Source organism: Labrus bergylta, chromosome 7 (genome assembly GCF_963930695.1).
Source record: "Labrus bergylta chromosome 7, fLabBer1.1, whole genome shotgun sequence".
Taxonomy (NCBI): domain Eukaryota; kingdom Metazoa; phylum Chordata; class Actinopteri; order Labriformes; family Labridae; genus Labrus; species Labrus bergylta.
Window position 1 is genome coordinate 15,119,100 of NC_089201.1, and position 19,993 is coordinate 15,139,092.

The 19,993-nt window shown below is 40.6% G+C and overlaps 2 protein-coding genes and 1 long non-coding RNA gene across 3 annotated transcripts; 1 reads left to right on the plus strand and 2 right to left on the minus strand.

Annotated features, from left to right (window-relative positions):
- Nucleotides 1-1,826: 1,826 nt before the first annotated feature.
- On the minus strand, nucleotides 1,827-7,463 carry LOC114917146 (E3 ubiquitin-protein ligase TRIM21). Its single transcript, XM_020634979.3, has 2 exons — nucleotides 5,911-7,463; nucleotides 1,827-3,602 (listed from the first exon to the last, which is right to left on the minus strand). The coding sequence occupies exon 2, from the start codon at nucleotides 3,587-3,589 to the stop codon at nucleotides 2,186-2,188; it is 1,404 nt and encodes a 467-aa protein (XP_020490635.1). The 5' UTR covers nucleotides 3,590-3,602; nucleotides 5,911-7,463; the 3' UTR covers nucleotides 1,827-2,185.
- Nucleotides 5,598-15,362, plus strand: LOC136179698 (uncharacterized). The gene is made up of 3 exons (XR_010666660.1): nucleotides 5,598-5,723; nucleotides 10,060-10,223; nucleotides 15,115-15,362. It is a non-coding gene; the product is annotated as an uncharacterized lncRNA (long non-coding RNA).
- Nucleotides 8,873-17,229, minus strand: LOC109984836 (acyl-coenzyme A thioesterase 3). Its single transcript, XM_029277549.2, has 11 exons — nucleotides 17,075-17,229; nucleotides 16,411-16,623; nucleotides 15,398-15,497; nucleotides 15,133-15,323; nucleotides 14,876-15,045; nucleotides 13,770-13,889; nucleotides 13,127-13,209; nucleotides 12,878-12,971; nucleotides 12,100-12,180; nucleotides 10,574-10,715; nucleotides 8,873-10,187 (listed from the first exon to the last, which is right to left on the minus strand). Exons 2-11 carry the CDS (start codon nucleotides 16,604-16,606, stop codon nucleotides 10,030-10,032), a joined length of 1,335 nt encoding a protein of 444 aa, XP_029133382.1. The 5' UTR covers nucleotides 16,607-16,623; nucleotides 17,075-17,229; the 3' UTR covers nucleotides 8,873-10,029.
- Between the last annotated feature and the right edge of the window lie 2,764 nt (nucleotides 17,230-19,993).

The following is a 19,993-nucleotide window of genomic DNA, read 5'->3' on the forward strand; positions in this document are numbered from 1 at the left end:
CTGTGCACAAACAATGCGATAAAGCTGGTTTATTGAGGGCCTCACCCGGGGCATCAATTATGTTGGGGTTTTGCAGAGCTCACACACGGGCAACAATTATGTTGGAGTTTTATGTAGTCAATTAAGGAAGATTGGCAGCGAAGGCAGACACTAGTCTTGATGCCGACGAGGGTGACGAACAGGCCGCCAGGCTTTGAGCTAGACGTGACATTGAAATAAAAACAAAAAGTTTTTTTCTGATCCTAACTTTTATTTTTTAATCATTAAATATTAAATATGACAGCAAATAATTAGCCTTGACACAGCTATAATTCTGTAGATAAACTATGAAATTAGTCATGATTGTACAAATATAATTTAACGTTTAAATGACAAAGAAGCTGACGAACAGTGAAGAAGAAAGGAGGAAAAAAGGTCTGGTATACTTGAGTCCGATCTAACCACACTGCAGGACTTTAGAGCAGCGGGATCTTAAAATCTGATGGAGTTCTTAAAGGGATATTTCACCCGTTGAAACATGAATCTGTATTGACATTGGGTCATATATGTAGTAGAAATGTGAAATCAATTTTGAAGTTGGTGCCTTCTTGGCCAAGAAAAGGCAGAAAGTGTCTTTTTGTCTCTTCTCCTCAACAAGAACCCACTAAGATACCCTGCCAGTTGTCCGTTTTGGAGTGCAAAGAAAGACCTGGCGCTGCCTGTCGAGGAACCAAAATTCAACGGTAACTAAGCATGAAATTTAACTCAGTACATGCACTCATAAATTGTACTTAAAGGGATACTTCACCCGTTGAAACATGAATCTGTATTGACATTGGTTCATATATGTAGTAGAAATGTGAAATACATTTTGAAGTTGGTGCCTTCTTGGCCGTGAAAAGGCAGAAAGTTTATTTTTGAATCATGTGGATGAAAGACACCAAATCCCAGAATGCACAGCACCACAGGCCACTCCGACCAAGGTCCTCTAGTTCAGAATCAGAAATACTTTGTTAATCCCAGAGGGAAATTTGATCGTTACAGTTTCTCCAAAATATACAATATAGCAGTAGAAATATAGTAATAAAAACATTTACAGACATATTTACTTCAACACGAGGCCATTTCCTTAACTGATTCCGAGATTTCTTCCAGAATTGATCTTGAAAGTTCCTGGCAGAAAACAGACTCTATGTCTGTGTCCATAGGAAAACAGTGAGAGCTGCGACACTACCAGTCCGCCCCAGCTCCAGCCGGCCCCGGCTCCTCGTCCTCACAGCCAGCAATATAGTTGCGAGTCGGTTGCTGGCGACAGGCCGGTTTTCTTACTGGCTGCTGCGGCCAGCAGCGGCCCTGCCGGCCGCAGCAGCCTAGACACAAGACCAACCTGTCGGCAGCAACCGTCTTGCTGCTGTATTTATATTTTTTTGCCATTATCAGCTTTCTCCATAGAGCCTGTTAGCATATCTTCCAAGCAATATGGGGGACGTTAAGTTTCGATTCTGGGAGTGAGTTCCCACCCACTGATCTGTGATTGGTCTGTAGCTTCAGTGGTCGAAAATATGAGGAACTAGCATTGTAGTTTCCCCCCGCTAAACGCAACAACTTCCGATGATGCAAAATGACGATTTTTGCATCACTGGAAGCTCCTTTTCAGACTTAGAAATACAAAGATTTCCCGTCTCAGGGGAAAATGAGGACGGGATGCACAACCATTAAAAAATACTACCACGTTTCTAATGATACAAAGCTTAATGCAAATGGGTGAAATATCCCTTTAATCACAGGATCGTAACAATCCTCACCTGTTTTTATTTGTAGTTTGATTTGGAGCGAGAGAAAGAAAATAAACTTTACATACTTTTATTGATTTAACAACACAGGAGAAAAGTCAAATACCTTTGTGCCGACATTCAGCACTCCTTCAAAAAAATCTTGATTTGACACAAAGACGTTTAAGAAAAGTTCAGAAAGTGAGAGTAAATGTTGATTCTGACTTCAGTGTTTGAGACTATTTCCCTCATGTCAACTGTATACAAAGTCCTTCATGATGATTCTCGCTGCATATTGTTTGTATGTTTGTTAACAGCTGAGCCAAAGTGTTGTATAAAAATCTCTCTGCTAAACAAAGATAATTTTTACTGACCAGAACAGTCAAATTCTGACATTATCTCTGACATGAACCTGATGAAACTCAATGGTTGCCCTATTCAGTTTGATTGACAGGAGAGATGATCAGAGGGGCAGAGTTTTTACCACCACTGTTAGGAAAGGGACAAAAGTATGGGTAGAGCTTCTCAGTGAAGGAGCAGCCAGTGAAGGAGTAGATCAGAGCTGCAGCATCGACGTCATAAAAGGAGACCAGACCCTCCTCATAATCCACAAACACCCCCACCTTCTTAGGACCGGACTTCAGAGAGAGACGAACTCCTGGGCCAACACCAGCTTTGAACTCATTTTCATTCCTCAAACATATCGTCCACAAACCTTTCTGAGGACACAGAGCAATTTCTCCTTTTCTGTCGATCGACCCTCTGGCCACTCCTAAATTCCACTCAATCTTCCCTTTAACCTGAACCTCGTAGTAAAATCTGCCGGAAGAGAAACTCTGCTTTGATAAAACAATACTATACTTAGTAAATCTCCCTGGAGTGTCTGGGAGAATCTTCTTTGCATCACCATATTTAACTTGTTTTCCATCATTAGACAGGATGAGATAGGGATTTGCTGTATCAGGATCGAGTGTCACATCCACCTCATACTGCTGGACCCTCTTCACCTCCACCTTGTAGAGCCGCTTCATCTGTTCACTGATCGTCACCTCCAGCTGGCTCACAGCTCTCACCACAGTCCCCTTATATGAAGGTGGATGGACTCTGACTTCAGTCCAGTTCTTGGTGTATGGAGCAGCGTTCAGTGATGTGAAGTTTTGGAGAAGGTGGAGGTGGTCTCTAGAGCCTGAGAGCTGCTTCACCTCAGTGCTACTCTTCTCCAGCTCAGAGATTTCCTGTTCCAGCTCTTTGATAAAGCCTTCTGCCTGTTTCTCTGTCTTCCTCTGCTTCTCTTTGATTGTGTCAAGGAGCTTGTTTAGGTTTCTCTGCACAGTCTCCATTAAAGCAGTGAAGACCTGAACACCTTCTGTGGTCTCTCTCTCTGCATTCTTATCACTGAGCTCCACTGAATGTTTGATCTCCTGAATCTTCTGTCGTCTCTTCTGGATCATCTGCTGAATTTCAGCCTCTGTCTTCCCCAGCTTGGCCTTCTTTCCTTTATATTCTTCTTTCAGAGGAACAACATCATGTTTCTTGTGGTCTTCAATTGTGCACAGCATGCAGACACACATCTGGTCGTTCTTACAGAACAGCTCCAGCAGTTTGTCGTGCTTCTCACACATCCGGCTTTCCAGGTTCTCCACGGGGGCGATCAGCTGATGTCTTTTCAGACCTGACATTGTCAGATGAGGCTCCAGGTGAGCCTCACAGTAAGAAACCAGACACACCAGGCAGGACTTCTGGGCCTTCAGTACGGTTCCAGTGCAGACGTCACAGGGAACTTTTCCTGGTTTGCAGCTTGCTTTCTGTTGAGCTGACTGTCTGAACTGAGCAGCCATCACAGAGATGAAACTGAGAAAGACAACAAAAGCAAACATGAAGTTGAATCTGCATCTGTCCAGAATCTGATGTTCTAAGACATTAGCAGTCAGGGTCTACAGTGTGCTGGGAGTGATGGAAAGTCCAGACAAACTGACCGGAGAAGAGTGGAAGTTGTTACAGGTAGAAATATTTCTGGAGGAATGAGAGGAAAGTGGTGGAGCTGGTAATGAGGAATTTAAACGAGTCGTTTCTACCAGACTACATAGCTCAGTAAACTATAGTGTGGTGTTGTAGAATAGAATAGTATAAGAATAATATAAGTAAAGACAGCATACACTTAACTTAAAAACACTAAATAATTTATTTTAGGTAAAAATGATCAACACAGGAGTGAAGAGAGGGCTTATAAAAGATCCATCCTGTTAGGTTGTAATACAGGATGGTTCTTATTAGAGCTGGGACGATATGCCTTTGTGGTAATTTGATTTTAGCAGATTAGCAGATTTGATTCATATTGCGATTCTAAAGTATTGCGATTCGATGTGAACACTGAGTATAGGACCCACACACTGCTGATTTCACTCTTTGCTCGTTGGGAAATATGCTCTGCAATAAGATAAACGGACTAGCAAGCTAGTGGCAAGCGGGGCTAACTTATATCAACAATCAAGTCATCGGCTCTCTGCTTCAAACACATTTACTAAACATGATGTTTTGAGGTTATTTCTTAAAAAACTGAGTGTTCATTACCTGACCTCAGATGCTGATTAGCGAGCTACCCTAGTGGCTCCAGAGAGACAGTTGTATGAAACTGAACACAGACATGACTTCTTTCAGTTAGGATAGAACATTTTCACATTAATAAAACGTTCTTGTTTATAAGTTGGTTGAGTCTGAGAGAGGAGTTGTAGCTATGCTGATAACCTGAAAGACTCTGAGCTACTTTGAAACCAAGGTGTGCATTGACTGCTCCTTTACACTTTAACAAGCTCTCAGCTCAGGTCTTTTGTTCTTCTGAATACGGATATGACATCACTATGATCGATCCCAGGGGAACCAAACGATTTTTTGAATAGTTCAATAATAAAAACGCGAGACTTTGGTGAATCAGTTAATTATCCCAGCTCTAGTTCTTATGATGATAGATGGTTAAACTCACTTTGTAGTTTGTGGGGTATACAGTTAAATTCATATCTAACATTTATTGTGATTTATCACGACTGTTTGAGCTTGATTATGATTGAATAAGCAGCTTCAGGTGATCATCAAGCACAATTCAAGGTAACATATTGTTCAAAATACACTCCACCATGTTTTTCTAACATTAACATGTGTCCCTAGTCTGTCTCCAAACCCCCAAATGATGAGAAAAGTCCATCCTCTCCTTCTATTGCCTGCTCCACTTTTCAGAAAATGTGTGCTCAAACAGGCCGTTTGGAGATGATCCCTTCATGACATCACAAAGGGAAGTAACCCCTCCCCCAGGTGGGTGACACTCCCACAGCTAAGTGTTTGTTCTGCCCTCTGAATCTGCCTTCTCACCGCAAACAATAGGAGCGAGAAAGCCCGAGACACTGCAGCTCATTTACATTTAAAGCTACAGACAGAGAAACAGCCTGTTCTGAGCAGGGCTGAAATAGAGGGGTTTATAGGCATGATCAAATACAGGATCAGAGTGGATTTAGAACAAGAAACTTCACACACGTGTTTTGGGGAGCTATGAGACTTATTTGAACTTGCTGAAAAGGAGGATAATACATTTAAAAAGGATATATTATACCCCTTTTCCACCTTTTGAAGTCCCCTGTGGTCTACATAAAACATATGTGCTGTGCTTTCGACAAAATATGGCATAAATCAAGCACCAGAAAGGGTTTGTGGCCCTCTGAAAACACTCATGCTGTACAATAGCTATTTGTAGCTTTGTCATGTGTTTTCCCAAGTCGCATTAAACCCTCCCTTAAAGTGACACTGAGAGGAGGAGCAACACTGAAGCTTCAACATCACATTATCTGATATTAAAGTAACAGTTTATTTGAGCCACAGCAGAGCTGCAGTCTAGAAAAGTCTTTCTGTCTCTCTCCAAAGACAAATCTGACCCAATTCATCAAGTTTTTCTCAAGTTAACTGCAGATTTTCAGTTTAACACCGGTGAGTACTGTTTATTTTACATCCATTCATTCAACTATCATACCATAGAACTGTGTCTTTAAATTAAAAACTACATGCATCCTACCTTTTCTTCTGTGCTACAATCATGAGTTAAACACCAAATTTAAGAGTTAATGTCCAACTGAAGGCAAGAACAGCTAGCCTCAGATTATACTCAGGGATTTACCTTCTCTCTCAGTTTCCCACTTGTTAGGATGTTATTAGTCAGTGTCAATCACACAGAAAACAGTCGAGGAGAATCGGGGTTGGTGACATAACTTCAAAGTTGTTGTTTTTATGGTCAGGAATTCACCTCAGTCCTGTAAAACAAGTGTAGTCCGTCGCGGACTAAACCATTAGGCATAGGGTCCCATGAAATGCCCTAAAAAATCAAGTTGAAGAATTAGTATCATTGCTAATTTGTCTTAACTTTGTGGTTAGTTATTATGTTTTTCTAATGAACCCATACGCAAAAATGTAATCAGACGAATGGCTTATTCATCTATAACTCATGTCTCAGGGCCCCCTCCCCCCTCCGACTACATACATGGACTGTTCCGTGAAGCACAGCGCGTTAGAGGGAGTGATTTACGCTGCAAACACGGGCGAAAGAGTGAGAAGATAGTCATTTAGAAACAACCCATTATGAAGCGAAGCTTATCTAACAGTGCAGAAAAAATGGATGTAGCGAGAGGAAAAAGAGATGTTGTTGTTTAAGCTGACAAAAGTTATCACGTTGTTTACAACAGTAGTCTACCGGCGTCACTGTGCTGCCACGAAGTCCCGTGACGTCATTTACACAATCTTACATAGCCTGTTGCTGCAGGTGGAGATGGTGAAATAAAGAAACATACCGAGACAAAGAGAGAGACGGAGAAGGTACAGAGAAAAACACAGATAGAAACAGAGGAAATAAAGAATTAAAAGTTATTTGGCTGCCTCACTTCAGCTGTTTCAGCCCGAAAAAGGAACTGGTTTTCTTGTGATAAACAGGAATTAAGTTCGCCGAAATAACAACATCATTGTGCAGATTTGTAGGAAATTCAAAAGTCAAGCTTTGTCAAGTCTGTCCTCAAGATGAGAAGGAAACAGCTTTTAAAATGCTTGTTTTTTTTTTTTAACGGAGATCGGATCGATCGCTCCTGATGCGTTTAGGAACGCAGGAAATCTAAACTCTCATCGTGTTTAGGGACAGAAACAGATGATGAAGAGGAATACAGGGACAGAAACAGAGATGATGAAGAGGAATACTGGGACAGAAACAGAGAGGATGAAGAGGAATACTGGGGCAGAAACAGATGATAAAGACGAATACAGGGACATAAACAGATGATGAAGAGGAATACTGGGACATAAACAGATGATGAAGAGGAATACAGGGACAGAAACAGAGATGATGAAGAGGAATACTGGGACAGAAACATGATGAAGAGGAATACTGGGGCAGAAACAGATGATAAAGACGAATACAGGGACATAAACAGATGATGAAGAGGAATACTGGGACAGAAACAGATGATGAAGAGGAATACAGGGACAGAAACAGATGATGAAGAGGAATACTGGGACAGAAACAGAGATGATGAAGAGGAATACAGGGACAGAAACATGATGAAGAGGAATACTGGGACAGAAACAGAGATGATGAAGAGGAATACTGGGACAGAAACAGAGATGATGAAGAGGAATACAGGGACAGAAACATGATGAAGAGGAATACAGGCGAAGGCAGAGAAAGGGTATTTGTGTTTGACTATAGTAGGCTATGTGTATTAGTATTGTGTCTCTACCCGTAATAACAACAGATTAAAACACAAATTGTGCAAATTGTTTGGCTCACGATTCGGTTAGTTTCGATATTGATCAATATAGTTTGATATCGATTTAATGATTCGCGTAGATGACAGAAATACCCAGATAACTACTCGAGTACCTTCTGAGAAATAATGTGTGCATTATTTGTATTGGTTTAGAACAAACTGACTCAAACATATTATTTTATCGTTGCATTATTCTTTAATAAAATAATAAAACATTAAAGTACAGTATGCGGAAGTTAGGCGGCACCCACAGTGGAGTGGGGCGTCATTACAACGGAAAGGATCAATCTTAGGATTTCCCTGAATCGAAATTTAATTTGGAAAAAAATAATTGCAATGCATTAATGAACTGATATTCTTAACCAGCCCTATTCAATACCCACTGAAAAAGACTCCCTGACCCACTTAAGGGTCCCAACCGATCAGTTTAGAACCACATTAGCCCAACAGATGCTTTGTGCCCCCCTTTCTTTTTATCATGGTTTTATGTAACTTTGTTTAACTGTTAACCACCAACCTGTCAAGGGACTACAGGTGGAATTTAACCTGTGGTTATAATCTGGCCTATTTGTTTATGTCCTTTAATTTGCACTGTCCCTATTTTAAATACATAATAAATAAATAAATAAAGGTATCAGTGGGTGTGGCTGGGTTGTCATGGATTGGGAGCACTGGGCCCGGTGTTTCCAGTCCGTAAGAGCAGGCCTCACTTCTTCATGGTGGGAGAGACGGGGAGAAAGAGACTGACAGAGGCTGCTCCCCGATGCTCCTCTTGTCTTTTGTTGGATTTTCAACACAACACCCCTTACTCGTCATACTTTCACTCATCCATACACCCAAACCCAACCGATTAACTGACTCCACACCTCATAATGTTTGCTGACTTGGTTCATTAATGTAGTGGTGAATGAATGTAGGAGATTTTTGCGGGTAACTCCTTGTCTCCTCCCGTAACTCCTTGTCTCCTCCCGTCATTTGAGCCATTCGAGCCAGACAGTGAATTAAAAACACAAAGGTTTTTTTTGGTGATTATAACGTTTATTTTCACTCATTAAATACTAAATATGAGAGGAAATCATTAGCCTAGACATACATAAGTATAAGTATGTGGGTGAACTATTATGAAATCTGTCATGAGCGTACAAATATAATTGAATATTTAAATGACAAAGAAGCTGAAGAACAGAGAAGAAAGGAGGAAAAAAAGGTCTGGCATACTTGAGTCAGATCTAACCACCCTGCAGGACTATACAGCAGGGTCTTAAAATCTGATGGATTCTTAAACACATGATTTGATTTGTAGTTCGATTTGGATGAAAAGCAAGAAAATAAACTTTACACACTTTTATTTAACAACACGAGAAAAGTCAAATATTTTTTCTTACGTCAACTACTGTTCACAGGTCATTTGTGCCGACATTCAGCACTCCTCCAAAAAATCTTGATTTGACACAAAGATGTTTAAGAAAAGTTCAGAAAGTGAGAGTAAATGTTGATTCTGACTCCAGTGTTTGAAACTATCTGCCTCATGTCAACTGTATACAAAGTCCTTCATGATGATTCTCGCTGCATATTGTTTGTATGTTTGTTAACAGCTGATGGAATTTAACCCTTTAAATGCCAATTCGATTAAATAAGTCTTAGTAATTTCTTCAACACCAGCTAACAGCTAGTCACATTTAGCTTGCCTATCATGTATGTTTACTCTTAAATCGCATCTGATCGCACGAGATTATACTTTGTGGTAGTCGACACTCTGGTTGTCGGCAAATTAATCGTTAACTGTGTGGTGTGCTGAGTTGATCGTCTCGTTGCACACCACACACTATGAGATCTGAACAGTTAATCGGTCATGATGTCATGCGTGGGGTCTCACATTTAAAAAAATTGTTTAAGATTTTAAAAATCGTTTAGTGTGTGCCAGACATTAGGCACGGTGCGGATTGCCTGGTGTGAGTGTGCCCTAAGACTCGAGTGTTATGCAGAAGGAAGAAAGCTACAAGTCAATATTCACCCAGTTTCAGTTGGCATGGTTTTCTGTACAATCACAAGCAGAAACCAGACACTTGTGGTATAAAAGCAGAGAAACCGGACCAACTAGCGTTTGTTGGCAGAGTACAATAAAGATGACTTATCTTATCTTACTGCAGAGCAATCCTCAGAGAGAAACAGAGGGGTTTATAGGCATGATCAAATACAGGATCAAGTAGAATAAGAAACTTCACACACATGTTTTGAGGAGCTCTGAGACTAAGTCAGTTTGAGGATGATATGTGACTTCCAAAGAAAACAATGACTTTCAAGGCAATATTATATTTGTAATGTTGCAACCAGAATCACTTCATATTTGTATCTGTATATTTCTACATTATTTCTGTACTTTTGTTTCTTTTACAGTGATGCTCGATTGTTTTATTGCATGGCCATGTGGAACAATCAGTACATTTCACTGCCCATCTGTATGAGCATATGACACATACAAATCTTTAATTAAATGTTGTCACCTTTCGTTGCAGGTGGGAAAGTGAAGTGGCACCAAGGTTTGTGCCGTACAGATTCTCCCTGAGAAACACCAGCAACTTCCTCCAGGCGTCTTCCTGAGCGCGAGAATGTGCCACCATCTCCCCGCCCCACAGAGCCACCACTGCAGAGACAAAAAAAACAATTCTGAATCATTCAGGTACTCGCCATCCAGTATCACCAATATCACCAATATCTCGGTGTAACACTTGCACTTGGTGTAATACCAAACTAAGCTTTGACCAACAGGAGCCACCAAAGACTCTCAGTCATCTGCAAAAGCTTGATCTCTGCAGCCATAACTAGTCCTGAACAGCAGGCCTCGCTGAATCAGCCATATGTTTATGTGTTTTTATGTGTTGTGTAATGTAAACTGATTTGTTTCTCTTGCTGTCAAACCTGTACAGTGCTGTGAAGAAGAATGTCCCCTCAGGACGATAAAGTCTAAGTCTCAGTAATCATTCAATGCGTCTCTGTAACGTCAGCAAAACAGTGCAAGAATCAACACACCCTTCTGACGTGAGCCGACTGTTACAAAGTTGGTGGCGCGAACGTGTGGCGTGTACGGAGGCTCAATCAGGTGTCCGGCGTTTGGGTACGACAGGACAGTCAGCAGGTGGCTATTCCCCGCTCGCTCCATCATCTCCTTTATCTGAAAGAACAGAGAGTAAACGCTTAACTTTAGAATTGTGAGAAGATTTCAAAATGCATTATCACACCCTTTATAGTGGAATCACTGTATCCCAAGATGCATTGGGAAAAGCAGTGTGTAACTGATGGTCACTATCCAAGCAATACCCTCATGCATTGGGGTGCAAAGCTTTGACGAGGAGATAGCGGCTCTCATTCATGGCAGACGGATGGGAGGAGTGCTCACCGAGTGAACCCAGAATCATAAAACAGTTCATATTTGTGTGTGTGCTTGGAGAGCGTGCGTGCACCTTTATGTGTTGGGGGCAGCAACAAGTTAAACTCATTTTTACAGACTTTGTAAGTCTTGTATTTCTTTTTATAGTTGTGTTATACAGGGGTGCCTCTACCTCATCCCCTAGTCCCTGCAGAGGGGGCCGGCTGATGGGGTCACCTCCTTCCGACCTCTCATGAGCCTTGAACAAAACCCAGACCCGATTGGGAGGGGCTCTGTTTTTTATCCTAAGCAAAATAAAAAATTGTTTCCATTCATACACATTGCTAGTGTTTGGTGTGAAGAGTACTGTCATGTACAAATGTACAAATATATTTTTGTCTCATTTTTGCTTTCACACAGAAAAGGGTCGTAAAACATTGATATTTAGTTGCGTATGGTTACTTTGCTTTAAACACTGCCTCTCCATTTACTCTCACCCCGTCGGCATCATGCAGGGATCAGCTGGTGGCTGCTTGACAGCCTGCTAACGTGACAGCCCGCTGCAGTCTGTTGCTCTAAACTTTTAGCCATACTCTGTTTCCATTTGAGAAGGTGACACGTGTACAACGATGTTTACATTTTTTGTTTACTCTTCCTTGTCATTACACTTAACACTGAAACAGAAAAGTCCCCACTCGACTGATTTGAAAAACAGCAGTGTTTCCTCATACTGCAGCCTCTCCTCACCGCTCGTCATGTGTGTAGTGCTGTCAGCTTCCCCAATTTTAGCGCATGGTAATTGGGTTTTTACTCGGTGGAGAGGGCTTTCCTTATTCAAGCGCATGGACTCACAGGCACACACAAACAGCCAATTCAAACAGAAATAATTTGCATGGAAACTTGTATGTTATACGGCAATTTACAAGCACGTATTGAACCGTGGATGCTGTATACCAAACAGTTCAATCTTTTATTGAGAATTGTTGCATTCCTATGCATAATCCATGTTTGTGGGTTATTATCCAGCCTTTGTACTCATTTTGATCAAGCTTTTAAACATTGTTTTTTTACGTCTTACAAATGACTTCGCTGTCACTGCTCAGTGTGACAGAAGTATGCAGGAAGGAGGAAGTTGTTGCAAGACGCTCCCATAAGAAAAGTATTCAAGTTATGATAACAAATGACTCACGTCCTTTGCAGACTCAGGGGCGGGAAAGTTCTGATCGTCCTCTCCAACAACCAGCATCAAAGGACACTTCAGTCGGCCCACCTGCCCAGAGAGAAACATTTCGGCTTTATCACCAGCTACAGTTATTAATGCACCACCTGTGGAGTCACCTACCTGTGGATGTATGAGACATTACTCATAGCTAGAAGGGATTTTTAAATACTGTATATACTGAGGTTATTAGTAATTACTTAATAATAATATTTCTCATTACTGTGATAAGAAAGAAAACACCTCTTTGTAAAAGAAAGAATAGCTTTAACTTCGTTATTAATTCGATTTTCATCCCATGGTTATGGCCGCAACCTTCCTGGTGTTACAGTTTAAGTGAGCACTTGGAGCACTCTGGTCTCAGGTATGTCTTGATCTCGGTTAGTTTGGTCTTGACTACATACAGGACATTAAATACAGCTACTGCCATCATGTGGCACAGGTATGTCACTACAAATACAGTTTTATTCAGAGGTAACATTTCTATATCAGCAGCGACTGAAAGAGGACTATAACAGTATTGCACTTTGAGTAGTCCGAAGACTAGAAAAGAAATATACAAGCTCAAGTCCATTTACCATTTAACTCAAACAATGCAACTAGTTTGTCCAATGTCAAATAAAATCTATCTATCTATCTATCTATCTATCTATCTATCTATCTATCTATCTGTCTATGTATCTTGTAGCAGACCATTCCTTAAAATCCAAAGAATGGACAGAGAGAACCCCTGTCTGATGGGACTCACATCAACTTTGAAAGCGGGGTCAGTGGGGATAGGAAGCAGCAGATCTCGCCAGATTGTCTGGTTCTCCTCGTTGATGCGGGTATTTCCAGCATTTCTAATAGGATGAAGAAATCGTATTCAACTTCCCAAAACTCTTAATGATGAATTATGTTGACTTAACTCAGACTTTACATTTTTGAGAGTTAGGCACATGGCCCACACCAGATATCACATTCAGGTCAGGTTTGATCAGATGGTTCAGTAACTTACTTGATTAAGTAATCAAATATTTGTTTCACGGATCCATCTATTGGCTGCACGTGACTCCCACTGACAGACACGGCACAACTGAGCTGGAAAAAAAACATGGGATCATCAAAATTAATTTGAATCAACAAGAATTATCCAAGTTCTTCTTCTTACTCCCTCTGGGCCCGGTACGAGCTAAGAGATCTAGATATGGGGTTCTCTGCCTTTTGTTGTTTAAAACTAAATTCTTGTTTTATTTTAAAATAGCTTTCAGAGTATTTTTCCCTCAGTTGTTTTTATTTTTAAATATGTATTATGTTATTCCTTTAGTCCCCCTAGACATCATCGTAATAAGGCCATAACAACTCATTTCATGAAATCTGTGGTGACTATATATGGATTCAACATTTTTTATCTTTGGATCTAAGACCAGCCGTTTACCGGACTTTGCAGAATTTCATGTCCTCACATACAAACATCGTCCGTTCCTTTTTGCCACTCACTGAGTGTAGTGACTCCGCCTACCGTGATGTCACGCTGGCACAGTTTAAAGGACTTTTCTGCTCCAACCATGTACTCATCTGAACTGTTAGACTGACAGCTTAAACTTCCTTTATTAGAGAAGTAATCATTTGAAAGAACCCCTCAGCTTTGACAGTCTTACCTTTATAACTTCAGAGTAAACAGCAAATTTGAAGGTCATAACGGCGCCAAAAGAAATACCCAACATGGCGATCCTGCTGCCGAGGACCTGAGGATGCTGCTCCAGGACTTTATATGCCTTCTGCAGCAGGACACATGACAGAAAACTATCTGTTAAAATGGTAGGACTTAGACAAGGCTTCATGTGATACAGGAGGGAAATAATGCATTTATAATATGTAGAGTTACATGCTTTATTTTACATATGCATATAAATAAAGACTGTAGTAGCCTTTTTGCAGTAAGAAGCATTATGAATGTCTCTGCATGTCTTCTTTAAGTAAAACATTGCCTCAGTGGGTTCGATGATAAATCTGCTCATCCTTCCAACAGCCAATCAAAACTCTTCCTGCTGTCAGACTGTCGACCCAGTTATGATTTTATTATTTTACCACAGTAATCTAGAATAAAGTTAATCCCAGCAATGTTTAGTAGTATAGTTCATGTTGCATCATATAACACAAAGACATCTTAGTCTATCCAGCTCGTTTTGAAGGAGACTGAACCTCTGAACCAAATCTTAATGATTTATTGACAGAAAACACACACGCACACACAGATAACGCACACTGACCCCAGTCTCCACTGACGCAACACATGTCATGCATGTTTCCTAACATGCAATTTAACAGTTATTAATGACACGGTTAGTTTCCTTATTGTACCCCTATAGGTACATTTGGCTGGCACTGAGTCAGTCTGTCTCCTTTTTACGCACATAAAAATTATGTCCTATCGTAGAATAAATTGTTATCCAAAGTCTGGGGAAAAAAATCAGTTAAGTGATGTTGTTTAACTGAAATGTGAATATGAAGCAATGAGCGCAATAAAACACAACCACAAAACTTTCCACTGTCAGACGACTATAGGAGAATTCTGACCAATCCGGTTGGACTATGTAAATCCTTAGTCGGGGATAGGCCTAGTGAACACAAATCATCATGCAAGAATAGTTTGCCCTCTGGGAGACCCCCCCAAAAAGAGACTGTGTCTTAACATTGCAGTGTGATTTATAGTCTGGATTATTTACAACAACAAAAATGTTAAATGTATAATTTAGACACTCACCTCAAAATATTCATTTTCAACCATCTTCCCGGTTTCCACGGTGATTTTCGGAGTCAGGTAGTCGAGAGCCAGGGCAGCAATACCATGGGAGGCTAGAAGAGATGCACGGCTCTCCACCAACTGCCCTCCACCCCCCCACAGGTCAATGAGAGCGGGGAAAGGTCCCGGTCCTTCATACAAGACAACATACCAAAAAGACTGTCAGTGATCGTTGGTGTGAATGTCCTACCTTCCTCCAGATTCATCACTCGTCCTACCTGAGGGCAGGAAGAGGGTCGCAGTGAGTCCCTCCTCTGTGATCGGGACTCTGCGGACACCGGGTGCCATGTACCAGCGCTCTACAACCACACCGGCCAGTGGCGCCTGATCTGTAAAGCCCTCTGTCTGGTGACCCTGGTACACAGAGATGGTGACCTCCATGGGAGTCTGGACGTTCATCTTCCTCATCCTGAGGGGCAATAAGAATGATTAAACTCTGATAATGATATTCAATTTTTAATAGATTTTTTCTAATTTTCCTACCTGAGCCAAGGTTTGTTGCCCGGCACTGGTCTGAGGCTCCAAAGGAGACCCATCTGTTCAACCCCAGAGTATGTCCCTCCAAGACTGGGATCCTCTGAAACTGTAGAGTGAAAGGTATAAAAATAATTATAACCTCAGGTCATTCAACATTCCAAAAGTGTATTGTTTTAGGGCTGTGTGCAATAAGTGCACAAAACAGCTAAACATCACCCATGTCAGTCAGCACCAGAGTTACTTGTACTGTGCCAAAGGTCGTTCGGGCCAGTTTGTTTGACTAGTGGAACCGCTTCGTACCTCGCTAAAGCACGTTTGAGTGTTTGCTCTACCTTCCTCCGTCCAAATTCGGCTTAAAGATTAATTGAAATTACGTCTTTTGAATTGACCGGGGCTGGAAGTTATTCTCAAATCATTCGCTTAAATAACCGTAATAAAAAAACTTTGTACTCATAAAGTACACACACAAAAATCTACACACCTAAGTCAATCATCACATATAGTCCATCTGATGCCCAACGCACATCCTTTGGATTACATCTTCACACACTGAAGACACTTTTTCACATAGCTGCATAAAACTGCTGAAATTAATCTGTGAAGGTCATGTTTTATGTGTTGCGTTCATAATTCATTAGATTTTATTCCTATTTTGACTCTTTGTCTACCATTTGACAAGTCGATAGAGATGCACCGATCCATTTTTTTATTCCTTTCCAATCCGATTCCAATACTGGCTGATATTTTTATCAATATAAATAATAATGTTATTGTTTTTGTTGGTATTATGGTATTTCTGGCTAAGTTTGAGCATAGACAATTTAATAAAATTATCAATCTTAACATATTTAAAACATGGGGAAAAAACATATGGGGGAAAAAATCATGGAGTGCATGAAAGCATTTGCAGCATAAAAGGGTAAAAACAGTCTCTATAAGCCTGACTGTCATTTTTTTTCAAAACCTGCCAACATCTGCTACGGCTTGAATAGTCCAGGTGTAGATTTTGAGTCATGTACCGTTCACAGTCCCTGTGTTATTGGCGGTGTAGTGAGCGAACGCCTCCCAGTCGTGTCCATCTTCACTGTGGTGGAGGGCGTGTACGGTCACCTGGAATCCAGGCGGCGTGTTCTGAACCAAGATGCTGAATTTCTCATCCACAAGTCCTCTGGAGGGCTGGACGGACAGCTTCACACAACACGGATTCTTCTGCATCCTGATGCTGTGAACTCCTGAAATAATCATAAACCAAACCTGAATGCCAAACTGCTTTCACGCCTCAGATTTAAAAGGTGGTGCGTCTTCAATTTCAAAATCTCACTCTGCAGCTGCAAACCGCCTCTGCTCTACAGCTGCTGATGCTCACAATATCATTTTGCATGAAATACAAGTTACTTATGTTACGCTGTTTTAGAGAAGTTCATTTGTATTTTAAAACTAAAATGTGTCGCTTTCATTTCAAGCAATGCTTTGATTTCAGTTCGAAATATTCGATAAATAACCACAAAATAGTTAACCAGATATGCACTCTTTCACCTGAAAACATATCCCAGCTTTAATAGTTGAGCATATTTACAGTAGAGACCATGTCAGTAAACTATGAGGGCAAAAAACAAAAAGGAAATAACCGTGTATTAATCGTAATCGAGGTCAAATGTTAAATTAATAGTGAAGTTAATTTACCTTGAAGCTGTCGTTCTTCAGGTGTGTGTCGTTTCTACCTCTGGGGTGTTCAAATCGTCACAGAGTCCGTGAACCCGTCACTGAATCTGTGTCGTTAAAAACTCGACAGAAAGGTGAAGGGACCCTTAAACGAGATCCACTGAGTCTAAAGTTCACTCTCCTCCCACAGCAACATCACAGTCAGCGGACACACGATGGCGCCATCGAGTCGCAGAAACTCAACTTTCTGCAGGTTTTAAGTTTTAATGTCTCCAGTGGACTTCGTGAGAAACAGAATTGAGGCTATTGAATTTCCTTTCCAAATGCGTTGACAAGAACATACGGCATGATAGTTTACAACCTTTAAATATTCAGCTTCTGCATTGAAAAGCTGGCAGACAACTCTTCCTTTTCTTTTTCTTCTTTATGTACTTTTGGCGGATTGCGTTCACAATTTAAAGGTGCATACCGCCAACTACTGTACCGGAGTATATAGACGGTATCCAGTTTCACTAGATTACTAAACAAATATAATAAATGAATTGAAACAAAATAGTGAGGAAATAAATGAGGAAATAAATAACATATATATCCATGTCCTATCTATGTCTATTAACATATAGGCTATACATATAGATTTTCTTTTCTTTTTAATAAATGAGCTGCTATATGACTCCTAATCTCCCACATTTTATCCTTGTTTGTTTACACATTGCATAGTCCTTTATAGCATCACAAATGTACATATCCGATTCACATTTGTTCAGGGTGTGGATTATTGTGTGACGTGTGCTAAAATTATATTTGATAATAAGATATTATTTGCTTTTTCAGTCTTGTGATTATTTGTGACTCTGTTTCCCATTTCTTTCCTCTTGTCTTTGACTTCCGTTTTTCTGATATCTCCTTAATCCCTCGGGTTCTACCAAATGTCTCACATTTACGCTGACTGACTACTTATTCTAACAAAGGTATTTGCATGATAACCTCGCAATAGCAATGATTTAAGGTCTTTTTTTTTTTTGGAAATAAATGGCACAATACATCTCAAAGTAATTAGACCACAAATACCCATCTAATTTTATCCCAGAATGCCTGACCTGAAAATATGTTGTAAATTTTCTTTACAACGCATCCGTTTTGATTTGATGAAGTATCAGCGTAATTCACAATGAGGCGCAGAGGCTTAAAACCCGCCTCAGCTCCAGCTCTCAGCCTGTCGTTAGGTTGACTTAAAGCTAGGCTGTTACAGCATTTCCTACATGCGGCCGTCACCGATGAGCCTCCAGAGCCCCCTGCAGGAACAGATGGGTGACGTCCATTAATATTAACAGTCTATGCTGAAAACCCATGACCAAAATAGTACTAAACTATTTTTACCACTGTCACTCTACTGCTTAATGATGTGAAGGCCTACTCTGAATATACACCACCTGTGTGTTATCTCAGTACACACAGGTACATTCAATGAGTCAAGCTTCCCTATGTCATGTTTTTCTCCCCTCATAATTCATTAACCATGAATGTTTAATTATGATCGGAGTTACACCTCAGCATTTTCTGGTGTGTGACTTACAAGAAACAAAACGAGAAAAAGTATCCGATAATTAATTTACCGGACAATAAGAATGAAGAGCAATCATGTTACAGATTAAAAGGGACAACACATCCGAACAGAGGACATTTGTATGAATAAATTAATAAATGATTTAGATGCCAATGAAAGAAAGTGTCAGCCTCGTGTCTCCAGATGAACCAACTCACCCTCTGACCTTTGACCTATCCAGAGAATGGCGGAGGGGTTGTGGGGGAGGGAGGGGTTGTGTGTGTGTGTGTGTGTGTGTGTGGGGGGGGGGCTAGTTGTTAACCAACTGATTGCACAACAACAAAGTGCGGCCCTTTGGTTGTTTGTCAGGACTGAAACATCCATCTGTCCCTTTGGGGCCCTCTGACTTTTGCGAGGGGCAAGAGAAGGGTCTGCTTCTCTGTTCTTGGAGCAACGCGGAGATATTCTCAGAAATCGCCTCAATGAAGAAACGTAGTTGTAAGTAGACTCGTGGTTTACTGAAATAAGTTTGTCTTGGTGTTTTGGTGCAAAAACACTGAGCACAGAAGCAGAACAGAAAACAAAATAAAGCTATTTAACAGCGCGACAAACACTGTCAAAGAACTTAAATGTAAGCTGTTTCACATTGTAAAAACTCAAATCTAAAGCAAGTGAATTTGTCTCAGGACTTCTCATTAAACTTCTCATGAGCCACATTTACCTGATCTTATTTCAAGATATAACAAGGGGAAAAAAATTAAGGCCTGGATTGGAAGATTTATTTTTGTGCTTTTTATGCCTCCACTGGAGACACAGGACAGCGGACAGAGTCAGAAGCCGGAGAGAGGAGAGAGAGAGAGAGAGAGAGAGCGAGAACAGGGAATTACATGCAGGAAAGGAGCCGCAGCCAGTCCACTTTTTTATGGCTTCTTACCAAACACCCAACATTCATGTCTTTTGGCTTTGTTTCTGCATAACATCAACATGGCAGGTACTGAGAGTTTAAAAAGATGCTCTGAGTTGTTGTTCTCGTTTTTAGGGAAGTTCATATTACATTTTACGTATCACTCCTTGCAAAGCACTCAGAGGTAAACAAGCCTAGCTCCAAATGAAATACCTGCTGTCCACCTACACAATCAGCAAAAGGAGATTTTTTTTTTTACATTTTTGATTGGCTATATTTAACTGCTTGCCTTTCTGAAATAAACCAGTCCAGAAGAAGAAGAAACTCAAACTGTTTATATTCTTTATGGTTTTTCTCACCACATGTTTCTTTAAAACAGAACACACTCTGATGATAAATTGGCCTCAGCCACCAGCAGCCTCCTGAATGCTACGATGCTAATGATGCTAATAACAACTCAATGTGAAAAAACATATTGAGACAGGTTAAG

Bases quoted from the DNA above. Each gene is read 5' to 3' on its own strand.
- LOC109984836 (XM_029277549.2), bottom strand. From the start codon at position 16,606: ATGCAGAAGAATCCGTGTTGTGTGAAGCTGTCCGTCCAGCCCTCCAGA. The intron at 15,324-15,397 runs GTAGGAAAATTA...ATTGCCCCTCAG, and splicing joins GGCAACAAACCTTGGCTCAG to GATGAGGAAGATGAACGTCC. The intron at 13,210-13,769 runs GTAAGACTGTCA...TTTTTTTTCCAG, and splicing joins TTTACTCTGAAGTTATAAAG to CTCAGTTGTGCCGTGTCTGT.
- LOC114917146 (XM_020634979.3), bottom strand. From the start codon at position 3,589: ATGGCTGCTCAGTTCAGACAGTCAGCTCAACAGAAAGCAAGCTGCAAA.